We start from the raw sequence: 17,317 nt of genomic DNA on the forward strand, positions 1-17,317 counted from the left end.
ATTGAGTTTCCTCTTTCAAAATAAAAGCCTGTCTTTCAAAAAAAACATACAAAAATATATTTTTTGACAAGCAAAACAGAACAGCTCTCTTTAACCGGATAACAAAGTTTTCACGTGGATTTGTAATCAAGTTATTACAGTAGACGATAGTTGGCTGTCCACGCAAGAAAAACATAGCAATGATAAATGCCATGTGATAAAATTGAAGGTCTATGAAGAATGTTAAGATGACAAGTTAGATAAAAGGAAAACAAATTCAAACATTTAAACACAAATATTCAAAAAAAGCAATACATATAAACATTCAAGATAATAGGCCAAGTATTTTTGGATTTTAATCGTAACTTTTATGCTTACTTTGATTCACTTTATTTTATACTATTTTTTGTTGTTTGTATTAAATTATATTTTAACATTAGTACATGGGGTTACAAATATCAAAACCACGACAATGACATATACCAACAACAAAAACAAAAACAACAAAGACTCACACATTTCACAACTACAGCAAATATACAGGAAGTGTGGAGTGCGGTTATCATTTAACATTAGACACTTTATTTGTGATTTTAGATAATTTACTGCTCACTACTTTCTGCATTTCCGACAAAATCTTCAGTTTTTATTTGTGGTGTATGATTCTTCTTAATAATTCTTCTTCTTCCTATCTATCTATCTATCTATCTATCTATCTACATAAATAATTATTATCGAACGTGTGATACAGAAATTTTGTAAATCCCAGAAGACAGAATTAGAATAAGTCCTTTTATTACTCATTTTTGTCTTTTTTTTTAACAAAAATCTAAATGAACAAGGTCGTTTTTTACGTATAATGAGAACACAGAAGAAATAGCACTATAAAACCGGATGTTGTTGTTGTTTGCGAATTTCATTGGCTGCTCCGTCTGGACACTTCCTGCTTCACGTGACGTCACGACTCGATCACACAGTCCAGAGTCACATGAACATTTACTGCAAATATCTTGATGGACCGCGTTCTGTCCTTCTGAAGAGAAAATAGATCTACAAGAACTGATACCTCCTTTATGCTAAGACGTTTAAAAATCCAACATGGACGAGGACGGGCTGCCGATCGTAGGGTCTGGTGTTGACCTGACAAAGGTTTGTATTGCATTGCTAGCAAACACAAACGTAAGCTAGCTGTCAGACGCTTTGCTACATTTTGGTACAAATCGAAGTAAAGCAGAGTCGACAGGTCATTGTTTTTACTTACATTTTTACTGACTAAAAAGTGACGTAAATACAAATATTCAAATTGTTTGATTTGCATTAGCAGCAGTTACAACGTAGCAAACATGTTTAAAGGTCCCCATTTAATCATTGCAGTTCTCAAAGGGTTAACGTCGTATTGTGTCACAGCTGCTTAGTATCGTAACACAAAATTTTTGTCACTCTACAGGCACCGTTACTTTGGAGAGTGTCACCAGTTACAACTCTTGATAAATTAGAGTGTGTACACATTGTAATAACAGATAGTTGGAGTGTAATTATAGCAAGAAGAATTTGCTGGGCCACAAAGTACATTTACATAGATAAGTATGTCTGCAGGATCAGGGTTTAGCATTTGTTTCATCCTATGTGTGAGTGGCATGTTCAACAGCAGAGGGCACAAGGAGATATTTTCTATCTTCTAAACAAATAAATAAACAAATAAACCAGCCTCTCCTAAACTTTAGTATGTTGCAGCCCAATCTGAGACGTGAAAATTTGGGACCAACCAAAACCCTTTTACAACCATTACACGAGACTCCGAAATCTACCTTGTATCATATTTTTGTTTCATAAACAGGGAAATTTAATGCAAATGCTTTTCTCTCTTAAACATTAACATTCTCAGAAGCTGTTTGTGGGGTCACAAAGTACAATTAATGAGCCACTGCCATTTATTTTGTATTAATCGGGCATCTGCAAAGTCACTTAAATTTTCTTTTGTGATTTTTATCTCTATAAATGTGTTTTGTGGCCCAGTAAACTATTCCCAAGTGGCATTAATGTCCCCAAAGACACTGATATATTTTTAAGATAAGGAAGTGTGTGTCACAGTAGATTGGTTAGCACTGACATGATCAATCCATTACCAGTTAAACCATGACACCAGCTGGTATACATCAGACAAAATAAATGATAAAAAGGTGACATGAGTTAAAATTTCTGGCTGTTTTTTTTAACTTCTGTGTCTTAAAATAATAGTTATTTTATGATCATTTGAAATGCATTTTTTCTATGAGTTGTAGTAATTTTAAATGACCTTTTGTGGCTCACCTCCAGTACCTTTGGGACCGAGTAGTGGGCCCAGACCCACACATTAGGAAGCACTGCTCTAAAGGCAGAATGTCAGGGTCAACTAGGACTTGAGCCGGTGGCCCTGAAGTTCTCAGCCATATTTCTTCCAGACTGAGCTTATTGAAAAGTTGAAACGTACTGAAGCTTTTTTATTGACCTTGTTGACAGACATCAGCATGAACTGATGTCAGTAGCCAATGTTTGTCTGTTGTTTAGAGAACCAGCTTTATGTTGGCAAGCGAGTATACCCAAGTGTTGATTTACAGAGATGGACAACATGTTTTGTTTTCATGGGAAAATTTGAAAGACAATGTAAGAATTGTGGGAATCTGGCATGATCTCTGAGAAAGGTCAGGGACATGCAGTTTATGTTTTAGTGAAGTTTCAATTGAAGGGAGTACTAAAAACAATTTAAATACATCAAATCTCAAAGCTGAATCTAAAACAGTCACAATCAATGCATTGCTAGTAAGATAAACTTAATGTCCTTTGTAAAGTTAGCCATGGGTTCTTCCTTATATCGATTTAAATTTTTTCTTTCAGGTCCCTGCAATTCAGCAGAGAAGAGTGGTTGCCTATCTTAATCAGTTTGTTGTGCACACAGTCCGGTTCCTCAATCGTTTTTCCACAGTTTGTGAAGAGAAGCTTTCAAACATATCTCTTCGGATTCAACAAATAGAAACAACCCTGTGCATCTTGGAAGCCAAGGTGAGTCTCTGCGTCATTTTTTCCCCTGCAGTTAATGTTACTCGACATGCATATCATGTTCATGCACTGATCATTTATCAAATATTGTGACGCTCGGAGCAGCTGTCGTCCATTCCTGGGCTGGAGGACGTCACTATAGACGGATCCAGTCAGCAGCAGCCTTCTCAGTCTAATGGACCCACTAGTGCTCCTCCAAGCCAGACAGACGGTCCATCAGCTGTGACGCTGCCTCCTCCACAGGTAAATACACCAACTAAATACAAACCAAATATAACATTATGTGGTAAAACTTCATTGGTACTAAAGCAGAACTTATTTTTTGAATATGTATGCTTGCTGAGATCCTGGGAAGTGTGCTTTTTTACTTGAATTAAGTCTGAAAAGACTAGGAAAAATGTGACTCCTACCATCACAACTAAAACTCATTATTGAATGTGTGATATCAGGTCAGATGTATTCAATATTCAACTTGGCTGTTACTGTGATCACAAGTGTCAGAGAAGACAGCATGCTCAGGAAGTTTAGACACCTTACACCTCCATAAAACCACAAGTTGGTCTTTCAAACTTCTATTTGTGTACAGATAAAACGATGTGTTAAAGAGAGCGTATGAGTCAGCTCTAGTGGTGCTGGCAGGTGAATGTTTTAGCATTACTGAAATATCTCTCTCCCTTCCTCAGTTGTTTAAAACTAAGCTAAGACAACCAGTTTGTAGTTGTAGCTTCATATTTAGACTTTAGCAGCTTCTCTTAAAAGTCTTTACAAAGCAAATAAAAACTTTCTTAAAAAATACAACATACATGTAAATACTGTATATAAGAGAATATGTGCAAATCATCAGTGAGATACATTATTTATCAAACCCAACCCAATGTCCCCCCAAGTCCAGAAAAGGACGTAAGGGAGAAACTTTTTTTTCTTTTTTTTCGGATTTTCAAGCAGACTTTGATTAATGTCTGGGTAAATATTTTTGCTTTAAAAATCCAAACCAAGACAGCAGCCACCTTTCAGCATCTGGTAGACCAGTGGTTCTCAACTCATCTTGCCTCAGGACCCACCCCAAGCTCTTCAACAAAAAATGTAGACCATTTTGTTAATCAATCAGATTTATTTGATTGATGATTGTGCTTTTTGGACTCAGATAGTACAAAATGTGACAGAAAAAAGAGATGAAGGAGAACAAAAAATAGAATCTAAATAATAATTACAGCAAAAGTATCATAGAGGATCATCAGAAGTTTCTTGGTAAAATCCCAGATATAGTCCAGAAAATCTTTCTTGAAAAATCCTTGAAATCTCACTGCACTAAGGAGCTCAATTAGTGATAGGATGATACACCCAAAGTGTGTAAAGGAGGAGAGGTATTGCAGGTCTTTCCTTCCTGCAGCTTAAGGCTCCACAACAGAAACTGCTCCAAGTCATCTGTGCAATAAACCATATTCATATGTATAATCTGTGCACATGTCTATATAATATATATAATTATGTATGTATATATGTGTATATAGGTGAACATATGTTTCCCCTGTCCAATCTGTAACATATTCAACATGTACATAACAGCTGTAAATATTTATATTTTTTTAATTTATAAGTTATAATATATAATATAACATGATTCTATAATATAATATTTCCTATTTTGTATTTTTTCATTGTACTAATTGAATAGTCTTTTTACTCTTGTGTGCTTTGTTTACTCCACTCTTGCTGCTGTAAAATTGGAATTCCTCTTGCGGGACTAATAAAGGAATATATTATCTTATCTTAAAATTCCCCAATGTTTCCACTGAAAGTCCTGAAATATTACCAGAGAAGTTTGCCAAAAGTTTCTGAAGAAAAGTCTGTATATTTATTGATGAAAATTCCCAAAAGTCACTTGTTCCTTGTGAAATTCTTAAGATTTACAGGAGAAGTCCCAGAGAAGAGTACCAAAAGTGTCTGGGAAATGCTCAAAGTAAACTCCCGAATAATTCTGGAAAAATTCTTTGACATTTTGGGGAAAGTTACCTTAACTTTCTTAAAACTCCACGGAGAACAATATCAAAGCATTTCAAAATAAAATCACTCAGAGGTTTTTGCTCACTGAAGTATAGGAAGTAGTATGCGCTTGCTTTGAAAATGACAGTAATGGAAACTGAATTTAAAAGTTTTAATTATACTTTTCAAAATTACCATCCATGTCAGAAATTAATAATTTATGACGGCAATTAACGCTTTAACCTTAAAGAAATACTAAACAAGGAACTACATTCAATTTACGGTCCTTTTTAAACACTTGGCACTATAAACTCTGAGTAATTTGTGTTTTTTATGTCCCAGGCCGTTCAGACAGCACCAGAGCCAACGATACCAGAAACTATTGAAGAGAGCGGGGCTGCAGAGAATGTGATGACAGTGGCCAAGGATCCACGATACGCTCGATACTTGAAAATGGTTCAAGTGGTAAGACCTACTTAGAGACTAAAGGGTTAAAAAATTAACATACACTTTTGTATCTCACTTTATTTATTTTCTATCACAGGGTGTTCCAGTAATGGCTATCAGAAATAAAATGGTCCTGGAGGGTCTGGATCCTACCTTACTAGAGTGAGTGTTTGATGTTTTATTTTCTCTGTATTCGTGTGGGTTGATTGAATAGAACTTCATGAAACCAACATCTCATTTTCTGCTGATGACAGCACTCCTGATGCCCCCGTGCCTGACGGAGCACCCGTGGTCAATGAGGATCAGGACGTAGCTGCCACCAGCTCAGACAGCGAATCATCTTTCAGCGACTGATGTCTCACATCCGTCCCTTTCATCTCAAGAGCTTCCTGTAAAGCCTGATCTGTTTGTTTATAGGCCTGTGCTCTGAAAAGTAGGTTACTGCGCCTGTAAAGACTGGGAGGGTGCAGATGTAAGTGCCTGAAACAGAGGAATCAAACCTGTGTGATTGTTATTTCAGTGAAAAAGAGCTGAAATAATCCATGACCTCATCCATTTTTGATACATTTTTAACTCATGAATATCCTTAAAGCAGAATATTAGCTGAATGTTAGCAGTAGTCTTAATAACATGGCGCTAGCATGCATTTCTTGTACTGAAAGACATCAATTAAAGACAGTTGAAGATGCTGTTGTTTTTCTGGTGCAAGGTCTTGATAAAAGGACCATACAACCAAGTTATTATTTTTTTTTTTTAATAAATATTTTTTCTTCTTGTACTTCAGCTGAATGCACACCATGCTTTTACCGTGCCTAAAAAACAAACTTTTCCATGCAAGGACCCTCTTTATGGCATTAGCAAATTAGCTTTGCTTGCAACATTTATCAGGACTTGTGGCTTCATGCTTAGAAATGTACAACAATGACGCTAGGAAAATGAGCTTTAGCAAATAGAAATGTTCAGAATCATGTCAAAGAAACCTGAAGAAGTCTGGAAAGCCCATTTTCTGAAGTGAATCTGTAATAAATTAACAAAACAATGGTTGAAAAAGTGCATCTTTATGTTTCAGCTCCACAGTGCATATAAACTGTACAGTACATGATTTCAAAAGCAAAACGGCACCAGTATATCAAATGCATTCACTTGTAAATACATAACATGGTAAAAACAACAATGATCTGTGTGCCTGTCATCTCTGTTATGTCCTCTTACCGGGCACCATTACCTCCTTAGATAACCAAAAGTCAGCCTTGTTTTGCCTTAGTATAGTCAAAAGAGGAATTAACCAATGAATCAGATCTTTCTGTGCTTACATGTGATCATCATCTCTCACTTGGGACACAAAAATTAATGACACAAACAGTTATGAAAATAATTTCAAGCAGTCATGTGAGTTAAAAAGCTAAAAAACATCAAGCCTGTTTTGATACCAGAGCAACAAAAATAAAAGCATTGGGTAATTTCCTTCTTTAAAATAAAAATTTCACAATTTTATTGGCAACATTTACATGCTTTTTTAAAGCACTGCTTAGAGACAGTCACTCTGTGAAATAACATTGTTTAAAAAATGCATCAAATTTAAAATTAGACAACCATCACCCAGAGTATGGATGTACAAAAGTTTTAATCCTGTTACTTAAACCCTTTAAAATAATGGCTTTCCCACTAGCAGTATGCTTGGAAGCAGTGGTTCTCAACTGGTGGGTCGGGACTAAGCAGTACAGAAGAGGATTAGGTCTAGAGGTGAAGGAGAAAATAATGTTGGGCACTTGGAGAAAAAGTCAAAGCTTTTTACCGTGACAAACAGCAGATGTTGGACACTGTTTATGAGCTAAAAGAGAATGAATCTCTTTGTTGTTAAATCCAATTCTTAAAGTCCCTGTAAAGTGATTAAAAAATCTTTGTTTTAGGTTTGTTGTATAACAGGCCACTGTGTTAGGAACCACCAGGCCACATTTCAGCCATGAAAAACTTCCCTAAGTTTATAAAATTAGGCTTCAAAATCCTGAAAAATGAGGCAGTAAATTCTGCTCTAGGATGGTGTAGCTGTGTCAGTTGAATGAGCTGAAGCCACGCCCACTCACAAGGAATATGATACACTCAAATTAAAAAAATGCTTCTGATGAGTGAGCAGTTGGGGATTAAATTTACTGTTTTCTGGCACAAATCTCTCTTACTGATACTCTCTCATACTTTTAATGACCCCTAGGCCACCATGGCTGATGGATTTGGGAAATTTATGTCACAATGAACAAAAACACAGCATATAGACAGTGACTGCGATACTGAGATTAACTGATTTTATAACATTGTGGCATTGTGGCATTGGGGGGTTGGGGGGGTGTATTTCCCCATCAAGACTCTTGATGTCATGGGCTCAGATATTTGCCCTGCTCAAATCAAAACCAAGCCAGGAAAGAGGAGAACAACTTCCTAAAAATCAAGTCACATGTAGATCAGTGTTATCACATGTTTACAGCAACCTCATTTTAACATATACAGTGTGTTAAGACAGAGTTTGAATTTAACTTTACAGGGGCTTTAAGTCTCTTTTAATCTTCCTTGCTGTCTGACCATTGCTCATTAAGGAGGTAGCAGGTCCTAAGGATTGTCCAGTTGAGACCCACTACTCTTAAGCCCTCAATTTCAGCACAGGAACTGATGATGTATTACTTTTTTTTAAATTATGAACATATTACACATTATTAATAGAAACATTTGGTACTTTAAGCTCCAAAAACAGAAGAAAACAACTAGGAAATAAAAAACATAAGCAGGCTCTTGTAGGACTCATAAATAGACAGTGATTTTGTTTTGGGCAAAAAAAAAAAAGAAAAAAGTTCCAAAGTAGAGGGTAAATGCTCTATTTAACAAAAAAATATTCTTACAGGATTTGTTGTAGTTTTAATAAAGATCCATTCCTGTTTATTGTATCATAGCAATTGATTTTTGCCATAGCAAATTATTATTATTATTTAAAGATTTATTTTGGGTTTTGAGCCAATACTGCAGCTAGGACCATCTACTTTGAGGACAACAGCTTCTGCACAGGTATGGGGACATAACCATTAGGCTCCCAGTGCCCTTGTCTTTCCAAATTAATGAACTGAATATCCTTTTTGTTTACACATTGGTGCTCTACCTGCTGCAGAAACATTCAAAATGCCATCTAAGGCAGCACTGTAAAAGTAAAGCAGTATTCTATAATATACAGACATGGAGGCTGATGGCATTCAGTTCAGGATTTCTAAGAGATCCCAGTTAGTGCAAGAATTTCATGCTTTTCTCCCTTTTTGTTATTTCTGTCAAACTAGCAGTAAACAGCATAATTGTTCAACTTTGGTTAGAGAAAAGGCAGCTTCTGAATACTTTTCACCTTCACTGGTATTTAAAACAGTACCTATGATAGAAAACTCAGTCTAGTCTTACCCATACACAGAAAAACCACAATATCCCCAACAACAACAATCTTGTCATGAGCTTGATTCCCACGGGAAACATGCAGCAATCATGTGTTCATTGTGATGAACTTCTCTTATTAGCAGTCGCATTTCTGACACGCTGATGTGGCAATCAAGGCCAAAGTGCAATGTGACTCTTGACTGAACACAGGAAGCAATAAAGACACATAAAAATGATTTTAGATTGTATAAAAAGTATAAAGTTTGAGGCTGTGGTCAGTTGTTTTCCCTTTAACACTGCCCATGACTGCCAGCTATGTATAAATAATAATGTTAGAAGTATTTTCAACAAATTCAGTCAGCTGATAAAAAACACAATTATGGTTTTCAGTTGTAAATGCAAAACAATGAAAAAATATGTAGAAAAATACACAAGATTTAAAGCTTTACAAAAATAAATGCAGCATGTCTTTTTTAAATGTAAAAATGCTGATATTTCTAAAAAGTTTAGCAGCTGCAGATGGATCAGTAGGAACCCTCAAACTCGGTTTTCACTTTTAAGGTAAACAGCTGTAGGAAAAAAACAGGGTCAGATATGAGAAAACCATCAGAGCGTACACAGAAATCAGTTTCAGTGTCATGGTTTTATACTCACTTTGAAATCATCAATATATGTGAGGAAGAAGCAAATGAAGCTGAATGCGACAGTCCATTCACACACAGCACTGGCTAAATGATAGGGATAATCCTGGAAGAGACAGAGAAAGCAAACCGTAAATTTAAATGGATGTTATGAGAGTTATTTGTCATAACTTTGGTCAACAAAAACAGGAAATTAGCAAAAAAAAAAAAAAAAAAAAAAGCATCTGATATATTCACATGCAGTCTTCATTATTTATCAATAATGACAAAGCGGCCTAATTTAGTCTCAAACACAGAGGTAGGAACTTGTATTTTTTAATACTGTTAGACCTTCTCCATATTTTTCCATATTATAATGTAGAACTGCGATGTTATTGCAATAAAAAATAATTAAACAGGAAGCAGGTCAAACTAAGCACTCGCTGGCGTGCAGGAGGTCCCTACAAGCTTGCATCCCTGCAAGCAGAGTGTGCACCTCTACACATGATTCTTTCAATCCTTTTAGAGGATGCAACTTGACCTTATGGCGGTGGCACAGGAAGTGATTCACAGTTAGAGTGTTTATAAACATCACTGGTGAACTAAGTTACAGTGCTGTAAAAAGTATTTTCCCCTCCCTGATTTCTTGTTTTTTGGCATATTTGTCACACTTAAATGCTTTTGATCATCAAACTACTTTTAATATCAGACAAAGACAACCATAGTTAAAACAAATGACAGTTTTTATATGATAATTTCATTCAAGGGGAAAACAGCCATTCAAACCGACCTGGCCCTTTGTGAAAGAGTAATTGCACCACCTTGTTAAATAACTGTGATTAACCACATTTTTTGGAAATCTAAGTTCAAATTCACAAGCCACGCCCAGGCCTGATTACTGCCAGACCGTCTGAATCAAGAAATCACTTAATCAGAGCCTGTCTGGCAAAGTGAAGTAGGCTAAAATATGTCAAAAAACAACACATCATTCTGTCATCTAAGGAAATTTTCAGAACAATTGAGAAATAAAGTCTGTGACATCTATTAGTCTGGAAAGGGTTACAAAGCCATTCTAAGGCTTTGGGCTTCCAGTGAACCACAGTGAGAGCCATTATCCACAAATGGTGAAAACTTGGAACACAGGTGAACCTTCCCAGGAGTGGCCCGCCTACCAAAACTACTTCAAGAGCTCACGGACGACTCATCCAGGAGGTCACCAAAGAACCCAGAACAACATCTAAAGATCATCAGGCCGCACTTGACTCAATTCAGGTCAGTGTTCGTGATTCAACAATAACAAAGAGAGTGGGCAAACATGGCATCAATGGGAGAGTTACAAGGCAAAAACCACTGCTGACATTTGACAAAAGACATCTTGATGATCCCCAAGATTTTGGGGAAATATTTTGTGGACTGACAAGACAAAAGTTAAACTTTTTGGACGGTGTGCATCCTGTTACATCTGGTGTAAAAATAACACATTTCATACAAGAAACATCCTACCAACAATCAAACGTGGTGGCAGCTTGATGGTCTGGGGCTGCTTTGTTGCTTCAGGACCTGGATTGAATTAGTTGTAATAGTTTAATTATAACAAATGAAAGTTTTGGTCATTGTTTGTAGAGGCTTTTTTACAACTTCCTGTGGGTTGAAATCAGTTTAAGCTCAAGGCACATCAAAAAATGTAGTTATGGCAATTTGTCATTCGCCATGAAACAGGAATTTTTTTTTGCCAGACTCTTAACACAGGCAGAGCCATGAATATATACACAAAATTTCAGAATGCTGTAATTGATGGGACTGTGAATTCTGCTCTCTACCAGAAAATTCTGAAGAATGTCCGGCCATCAGTTTGTGACCTCAAGCTCACTTGGGTTATACAGCAGGGCAATGTTTAGAAACACACCAGCAAGTCCACCTCGGAATGGCTTAAAAAAATTAAATGGAGGTTTTGGAGTGGCCTAGTCAAAGTCCACACCTAAATCCGATTGAGATGCTGTGGCATGACCTGAAACAAGCCGTTTATTTTCAAAAACCCTAAAATGTAGCTGAATCAAAGCAATTCTGCAAAGAAGAGAGGGCCAAAATTCCTCCACAGTGATGTGACAGACTCATTGGCAGTTATCACAAATACTTGCTTGCAGATGATGCTGCCAAGTTGGCACAACCAGTTATCAGGTTTGGAGGGCAATTACTTTCTCACATAGGGCTAGATAGGATTGGATTGCATTTTTCCTTTAATAAATGACATTATTATTTCAAAAATATGCTTGATGGTATGAAACATTTAAGTGTGACAAACACACAAAAAAATAAGACATCAGGAAGGGGGCAATAATTTTCCACGGAACTGTACTTTAGACAGATGTTCATATGAAGTGACTTTAAGTTGATATGACTCATGTTGAAGGAGGTTAATACTGTGAAGTCAACTCATCGCTTACTGGATATTGTGTTGTGTTTACCACAGATCAGTTTCAGTAAATGACTAGTGTCATGATGCAACTTTTCTGACAACTGAGCTGTCCTACCTTGTCTTCAGGATCTCTGTGCAGTTCAGTTTGTTTTACGAAGAATGCACAAATGACAGCTGAATTATTCACTCAAGGAAACATCATTCACCAACATTTGGCAGTTATACATTTGTGTAATACAGAACTATTCGCATGTACTGTAATATTTAAAATATTTGACTTCAGTGGAAGGATACTGGGAAAAAAAGCCAAAGTAGCAATGATGGCGACACACAGACGAACACGAATCACACTCATGGAGGACCCGTATGGAAAAGCCTTATATGACACAGCTGTTTGTAGGATTATGTAGAGGACTCCAGATACAAAGAAAACCAAAGCTCCAAAATCATGAGCTTCAGTCACGGTCAGTTCCTGCAATGAAAACACAGTAAACATACCATTAAACTCCTGTTATATAAATCACATGTGATCTACTGCTGTTACATATGAAAACATACCTGAAAGCTTGCAACAATGCACATGCCCAAACAGGAGATCATCCCAATGTAAAGAGCACTTTTGTTGAGACATGGGCTCACCACACGTGTTTCCTCACTCAGCTTCTCCACATACTTGTACCTAGCGTAAATGGTGGCAATTCCTGTGGAAAGGCCAAGGTATGACATTACCAGAAACGTTTTGTTTCTCTCCAGATATACAAACAAAAATCTGCTCTCATTTTCACAAAAAGAGAAGTGTGAGCGCCATCTTTGGAAAGTTTACTTCCTCCCTTGGGAAAGCCCAAAGTTGCATAATAGAAGCAGTTCTCAGGAGTGATACTGCAGATGCTCATCTAGCATTAGGGGACGAAATAAAAATACCTGCACATGCAGAGATGAATGTCATAAGGCCAAAAATGCAGCTCTCTGGAGGTTCTGCACCCGTATCACTGAAAATGGAAATTTGATATTTACTTTTAATCCCAAACGTGGCAAGAACCTAGAGCTGAACAATAACAAGTCTTCAAGATCTATCAATGTTATTTTAAATTAGATTAAGGGTAAAACCAGACACATAGTGTGACATTTCGAGTCAATTTTAAGCTAGTCATGGTGAAAGGTCAGCTTTACACTGTGTGACTGAATCGTTCACAATACATGAACAACACTCATGATTTATCTGCTGTAACACCTGCAAACAAAATACAGATCTGCTGCTTTTAATGTAAGCAGTTGTCTACTGCAAATTTGATAAAAAAAATGAATGTTGTGGTCATTGTTGTTCATTGTAGGCTTTTTACAACTGCCAGAGGGTTCAAGTCAGCTTAAGCTCAAGATGCATAAAAAAATGTAGTCATGACAATTTCTTGTTTGTCATGACATAGGAAGTAGTTTTTTAAACAGTCTTTAAACACTAATAGAGCCATGAACCTTTGTAGAGTGGATTGAAATGTGTCACAACAGCTCTCTGTTAAAATCCCTGTTGACCCAAAATTGTTTCAGTTACAGGAAGTTTGTACCCTGTATGTTTAAGACTCAGTATCTTGTTTTAATGGGGAGAGACATCAAACTTGGATGAGCCAGCACAGCCTTGGCCTGTGAGTTCAGTTCACATGTGAAAACAAGCTGGTGTAGTGAAAACGTAATAGTTATCATGCTTGCAGTAAAATATTACAATAGTTGTTACTAAAACAAAGATGTGGGATTTTTTGCCTTTTTACAACTGATAGTGGGTTGAATTCAACTTATGCTCAAGTCACATGAAAAACGTAGTAATGGTGATTTGTTGCCGTGAATCAGGAAGTTTTTCTCCAGGGTCTTAAAACACTCATAGAGCCATGAATCCTAGCACAGAATTTTTGAATGAGATAAGAATTGGACTTATATTAATTTTGGAAAATTCTGCAAAATCCAAGGGGTTCTTTTAGAATCCCGCTCTAAGAGGGGGTTCATGTGATCCAAATATAAGCATATGAACAAAACTCACTGGGCAAGGCTGTGCTGGCTCTCCCTACTAAAACAAATTTATGGTAAAATAATAAAACTGGCTGGGTGAACAATGTTTCTGTCTGTTGTTTATAATTTCCTCATAGTGCATTTTTTGGCACATTTTAATCCACTTAAGACCTTGAAAACACTACTTCCTATTTAATGGTGGACAAAAAAATGCAGTGACTATGTTCTTTGATGTGACTTGGGCTTAAAGTGACTTGAACCCACTGGCAGTTGTAAAAAGGCTACAACAAACAACAATGGCCCCATTTTTTTTTTAGTTTTCATGTACATTGCAGTTTCTTTTTAAATATTTTTCATTTTTACCTTCCTTCAAATGTAACAAATCCCTGCAAATTGTAATATTTAGCCTATAACGTTTGTGAGAATTTAGTTATTTTGTTTGCAGTAGTCAACAGCTATAACATTTGTGGGAAATTTATTACATTTACGGGATTATTATGCCAAAAGCTGCAGATTTGTATTACATTTGTGGTTTATTTTGCTTGTGGGCAGTAGTTATGTTCCAGGTGCATGATCAAGCACAACCTGAGCTCATGCTGAATGAGTGAAATCAGGACAGACTCTGACAAATGTCACTTAAGTCGCCTTTGAATACTGATACAGTTTTTCAAATTAACACAGACAGAGATACTCATCTGGCTCATGCAGACCAAACCGCATCACCAGCAAATGCAAAAACTACCACTTTAAACAACTACATATTCCCTGTCAGCCTTACAAAGCAGTGCAACGTCACTTTCTACTCTCCAGAATGACCCCACATCCCTTCAGGTAAAACAAGCCCCAGCTTCCTCCTCCTAGAACTTTGTCCCATCACCACACAGGATCTCTGGAGCTCAGTCAAATCATCGGGTTCTTGGTCATGTCTTGCACTAAGCCCCTTCTCCCCCGACTGCCCAGTTTGGCTAGGCTACCAACTCCAGGAAGTCCTGGTTGTGACAGACTTCTTCCATTTGAGAATTATGGAGGCCACTGGGCTCTTGGGAACCTTCAGGGCAGCAGAATTTTTGTAGCCTTCTCCAGATCAGTGCCTTGCCAACATAATTAAAAAGTTAAGACAGTCCGTCTCTTCTGTTAAAACTATAACTGAAGATCATTATAATTAAGACAGTGAATAGAAGTTTGTCTGCCATTTCTGATCATTGAAAACAAAAGTGTCTTAATACTGAATGTCTATGACTTCTGTTTTGCTGCTGTGGTATCAGTCAGGTTTCAGCATCATTTGTTTATTATACAATTTCTAATTCGGATATTGTGAAATTCATTTCTTATCTCCAGAAAAAAGATGTGATTTTTGATCCCTATCGCCCAGCCCTACAAGCATCATTATCTTAATCTCAACTGTTTGTCTTCTTGTCTTGAATTTAAAGTCTAATTTTAGAGGGGGAAGTGAAAAAATAGTTCCAAGGCTGCAGATGTTTACGTGCAGCTGGTGTTTGGGTACCAGCCAAGAGATGACTGCGGAGGAAAACGAAACTAAACTTTGTTAGGCTACTCCACGTCTGTTTCTTTCAGAGAAATCACTGAAAACACTATTTTAATAAGCATGTTTAAACATAAGATTTGGTAGAATAACATGAACTCTGTTGTTCTCTATTCTCTATTTTCAAAAACACGTGTAGGAACAAATAAAAACTTACCTTATGTATGGAAAGATTAAGTCGACATCATGTCTAAAAAGCGCTATCAGGTAAGAAATAATGAAAGTACACGAGGACCAGATGACTAGAAACGCTGGCAGAAAGCAGAGTCCCTGCATGAACCAGAACATGATAGAGATTTTAGACAGAACTGTCAGGAAACACTACGACACGTCTCCGCGTAATAAAGTAGTGCCATGCAGTATGCTGACAGTGCAGGAGTACAGACGAGTCTGCCGCGGTTGCTATCAAGTCTGTAGAAGTGTGTTACTGACAATCACATGGTGGTGTGAAAAAGAATGAAGCTAGCTAGATGAAAAGTTCACAGCAACCTCTTCCCCTTAAATGACACCCTGTGGGCTGTCCGGCCCACGCACAGATCCCCCCTCCACCCCCCCCGGAACGATCGTTTCTCCATAAATTGCCCAATTGCATCTGAATTCCTGCTGTTTTGGTGTATCGTCAGTCATTACATCGATTTGATCCGGTAATTTTAAAACATACCCAACCCCAAATAGCTACCTTTAGCCAAGGCTGCCCATAGGGGGGGATAAAGAGGAGGGCTTTCTGGGGCCCAGCCAAACTGGGGGCCCGTGGAGGTCAGCAAAGTCATGATCCACTGGCTGTGATAATCACATTTAGTTTTTAAGCTGAAAAATAATCACTGTTATCAAAGATATATGTATTCAGTATTAGTACTTAAGTATTATCACCATTTGCAATTGTGAACCCCTTTACTAAAAAAAAAAAACTTTTTATACATAATATTAACAATGTGGATGGGAACACTGAACTAATCCATAAGGAATGTAAGGTCAGATTTCATAACTATGATGATGTGTACAAAGCTCAATGTGCCAAAAAAGAAAAACAGGGACAACTTTTATTGAAAAATAATCAAATAGTACTGATAAAAAATCGGTTACAAATGGCAAAAAAGGTGGCACAGAGGGGCAGAAAGAGGCAAATATTGATTTAAATCAGCAAAAATGGGTGAAATGCTTTAAGAATGGTTTAAAAGTGGCAAAGAAGTTGCAATAGAGAGCAAAAATGGATAACAAGTGAAGAAAATTGGCAAAAAGGTGCATAAGTGGGATAATAAAGCATAATGGCACAAAAAATGTTAAAAATGGCAAAAAAAAAAACCTAACAAAATGGAATTAAAGTGGCAAGAATGGGTGAAAAGCTGAAAAAATGGGTTAAATAGGGCCATAAAGAGGCAAAATTGGAAGAGAAGTAGAAAAACATGGCAAAGTGGCAAAAATTGGTTAAAAAGCACAAAACAGTGGCAGAGAAATGAAAAAAAAGTGGCAAAAATTGATTTAAAGTGGCAAAATGGGTTAAAAGCTGCAATGGAAAAATGGGTTAACAGAGGCAATGAATGCTAAAAAACAGATAAAAGAACAAAAATGGGTTAAAGGGGAAGAGGGAATAAGGCAGAATAAGTGGCACAATAAAGTTAAAAGTGGAAAAAAAAATAGCAGATATGGGCAAGCAGTGGGAAAAATGGGTTAAAAATGGGAAAACAAGTGGCAGGTATGGGGAAAAGGTGGCAAAAAGTGAAAAAAAGTATTCAAAATGGTAAAATATGTTAAAAGCTGCAGAAAGAGGCAAAATGGGCAAGAATGGAAAACAGTGGATAAAGTGGCAACAAAGTGTCAAAAAGAGATAAAAGAGCAAAAATGGGTTGAAATGGATGAGGGGAAAAATTGAGGAAAAAAGTAGTACAATAAGGTTAA

General features: G+C 36.9%; 2 protein-coding genes across 2 annotated transcripts; one reads left to right on the forward strand and one right to left on the reverse strand.

Moving 5' to 3' along the window:
* Positions 1 to 936: 936 nt before the first annotated feature.
* washc3 (WASH complex subunit 3) lies at positions 937 to 6,223 on the forward strand. The gene is made up of 6 exons (XM_041780253.1): positions 937 to 1,128; positions 2,854 to 3,018; positions 3,121 to 3,258; positions 5,341 to 5,463; positions 5,543 to 5,607; positions 5,700 to 6,223. Exons 1-6 carry the CDS (start codon positions 1,078 to 1,080, stop codon positions 5,797 to 5,799), a joined length of 642 nt encoding a protein of 213 aa, XP_041636187.1. The 5' UTR covers positions 937 to 1,077; the 3' UTR covers positions 5,800 to 6,223.
* Positions 6,224 to 7,585: 1,362 nt separating this feature from the next.
* Positions 7,586 to 15,912, reverse strand: dram1 (DNA-damage regulated autophagy modulator 1). Its single transcript, XM_041781233.1, has 7 exons — positions 15,579 to 15,912; positions 12,805 to 12,872; positions 12,442 to 12,584; positions 12,178 to 12,355; positions 11,999 to 12,057; positions 9,502 to 9,594; positions 7,586 to 9,416 (listed from the first exon to the last, which is right to left on the reverse strand). The coding sequence occupies exons 1-7, from the start codon at positions 15,707 to 15,709 to the stop codon at positions 9,372 to 9,374; spliced, it is 717 nt and encodes a 238-aa protein (XP_041637167.1). The 5' UTR covers positions 15,710 to 15,912; the 3' UTR covers positions 7,586 to 9,371.
* Between the last annotated feature and the right edge of the window lie 1,405 nt (positions 15,913 to 17,317).

This window comes from Cheilinus undulatus, linkage group 23 (genome assembly GCF_018320785.1).
Source record: "Cheilinus undulatus linkage group 23, ASM1832078v1, whole genome shotgun sequence".
Classification (NCBI taxonomy): domain Eukaryota; kingdom Metazoa; phylum Chordata; class Actinopteri; order Labriformes; family Labridae; genus Cheilinus; species Cheilinus undulatus.

Bases quoted from the DNA above. Each gene is read 5' to 3' on its own strand.
- washc3 (XM_041780253.1), top strand. From the start codon at position 1,078: ATGGACGAGGACGGGCTGCCGATCGTAGGGTCTGGTGTTGACCTGACA. The intron at 3,259-5,340 runs GTAAATACACCA...TTTATGTCCCAG, and splicing joins TGACGCTGCCTCCTCCACAG to GCCGTTCAGACAGCACCAGA. The intron at 5,608-5,699 runs GTGAGTGTTTGA...TGCTGATGACAG, and splicing joins CTGGATCCTACCTTACTAGA to CACTCCTGATGCCCCCGTGC.
- dram1 (XM_041781233.1), bottom strand. From the start codon at position 15,709: ATGTTCTGGTTCATGCAGGGACTCTGCTTTCTGCCAGCGTTTCTAGTC. The intron at 12,356-12,441 runs GTATGTTTTCAT...TTTTCATTGCAG, and splicing joins GCATTGTTGCAAGCTTTCAG to GAACTGACCGTGACTGAAGC. The intron at 12,058-12,177 runs GTATCCTTCCAC...TGAATAATTCAG, and splicing joins TACTTTGGCTTTTTTTCCCA to CTGTCATTTGTGCATTCTTC.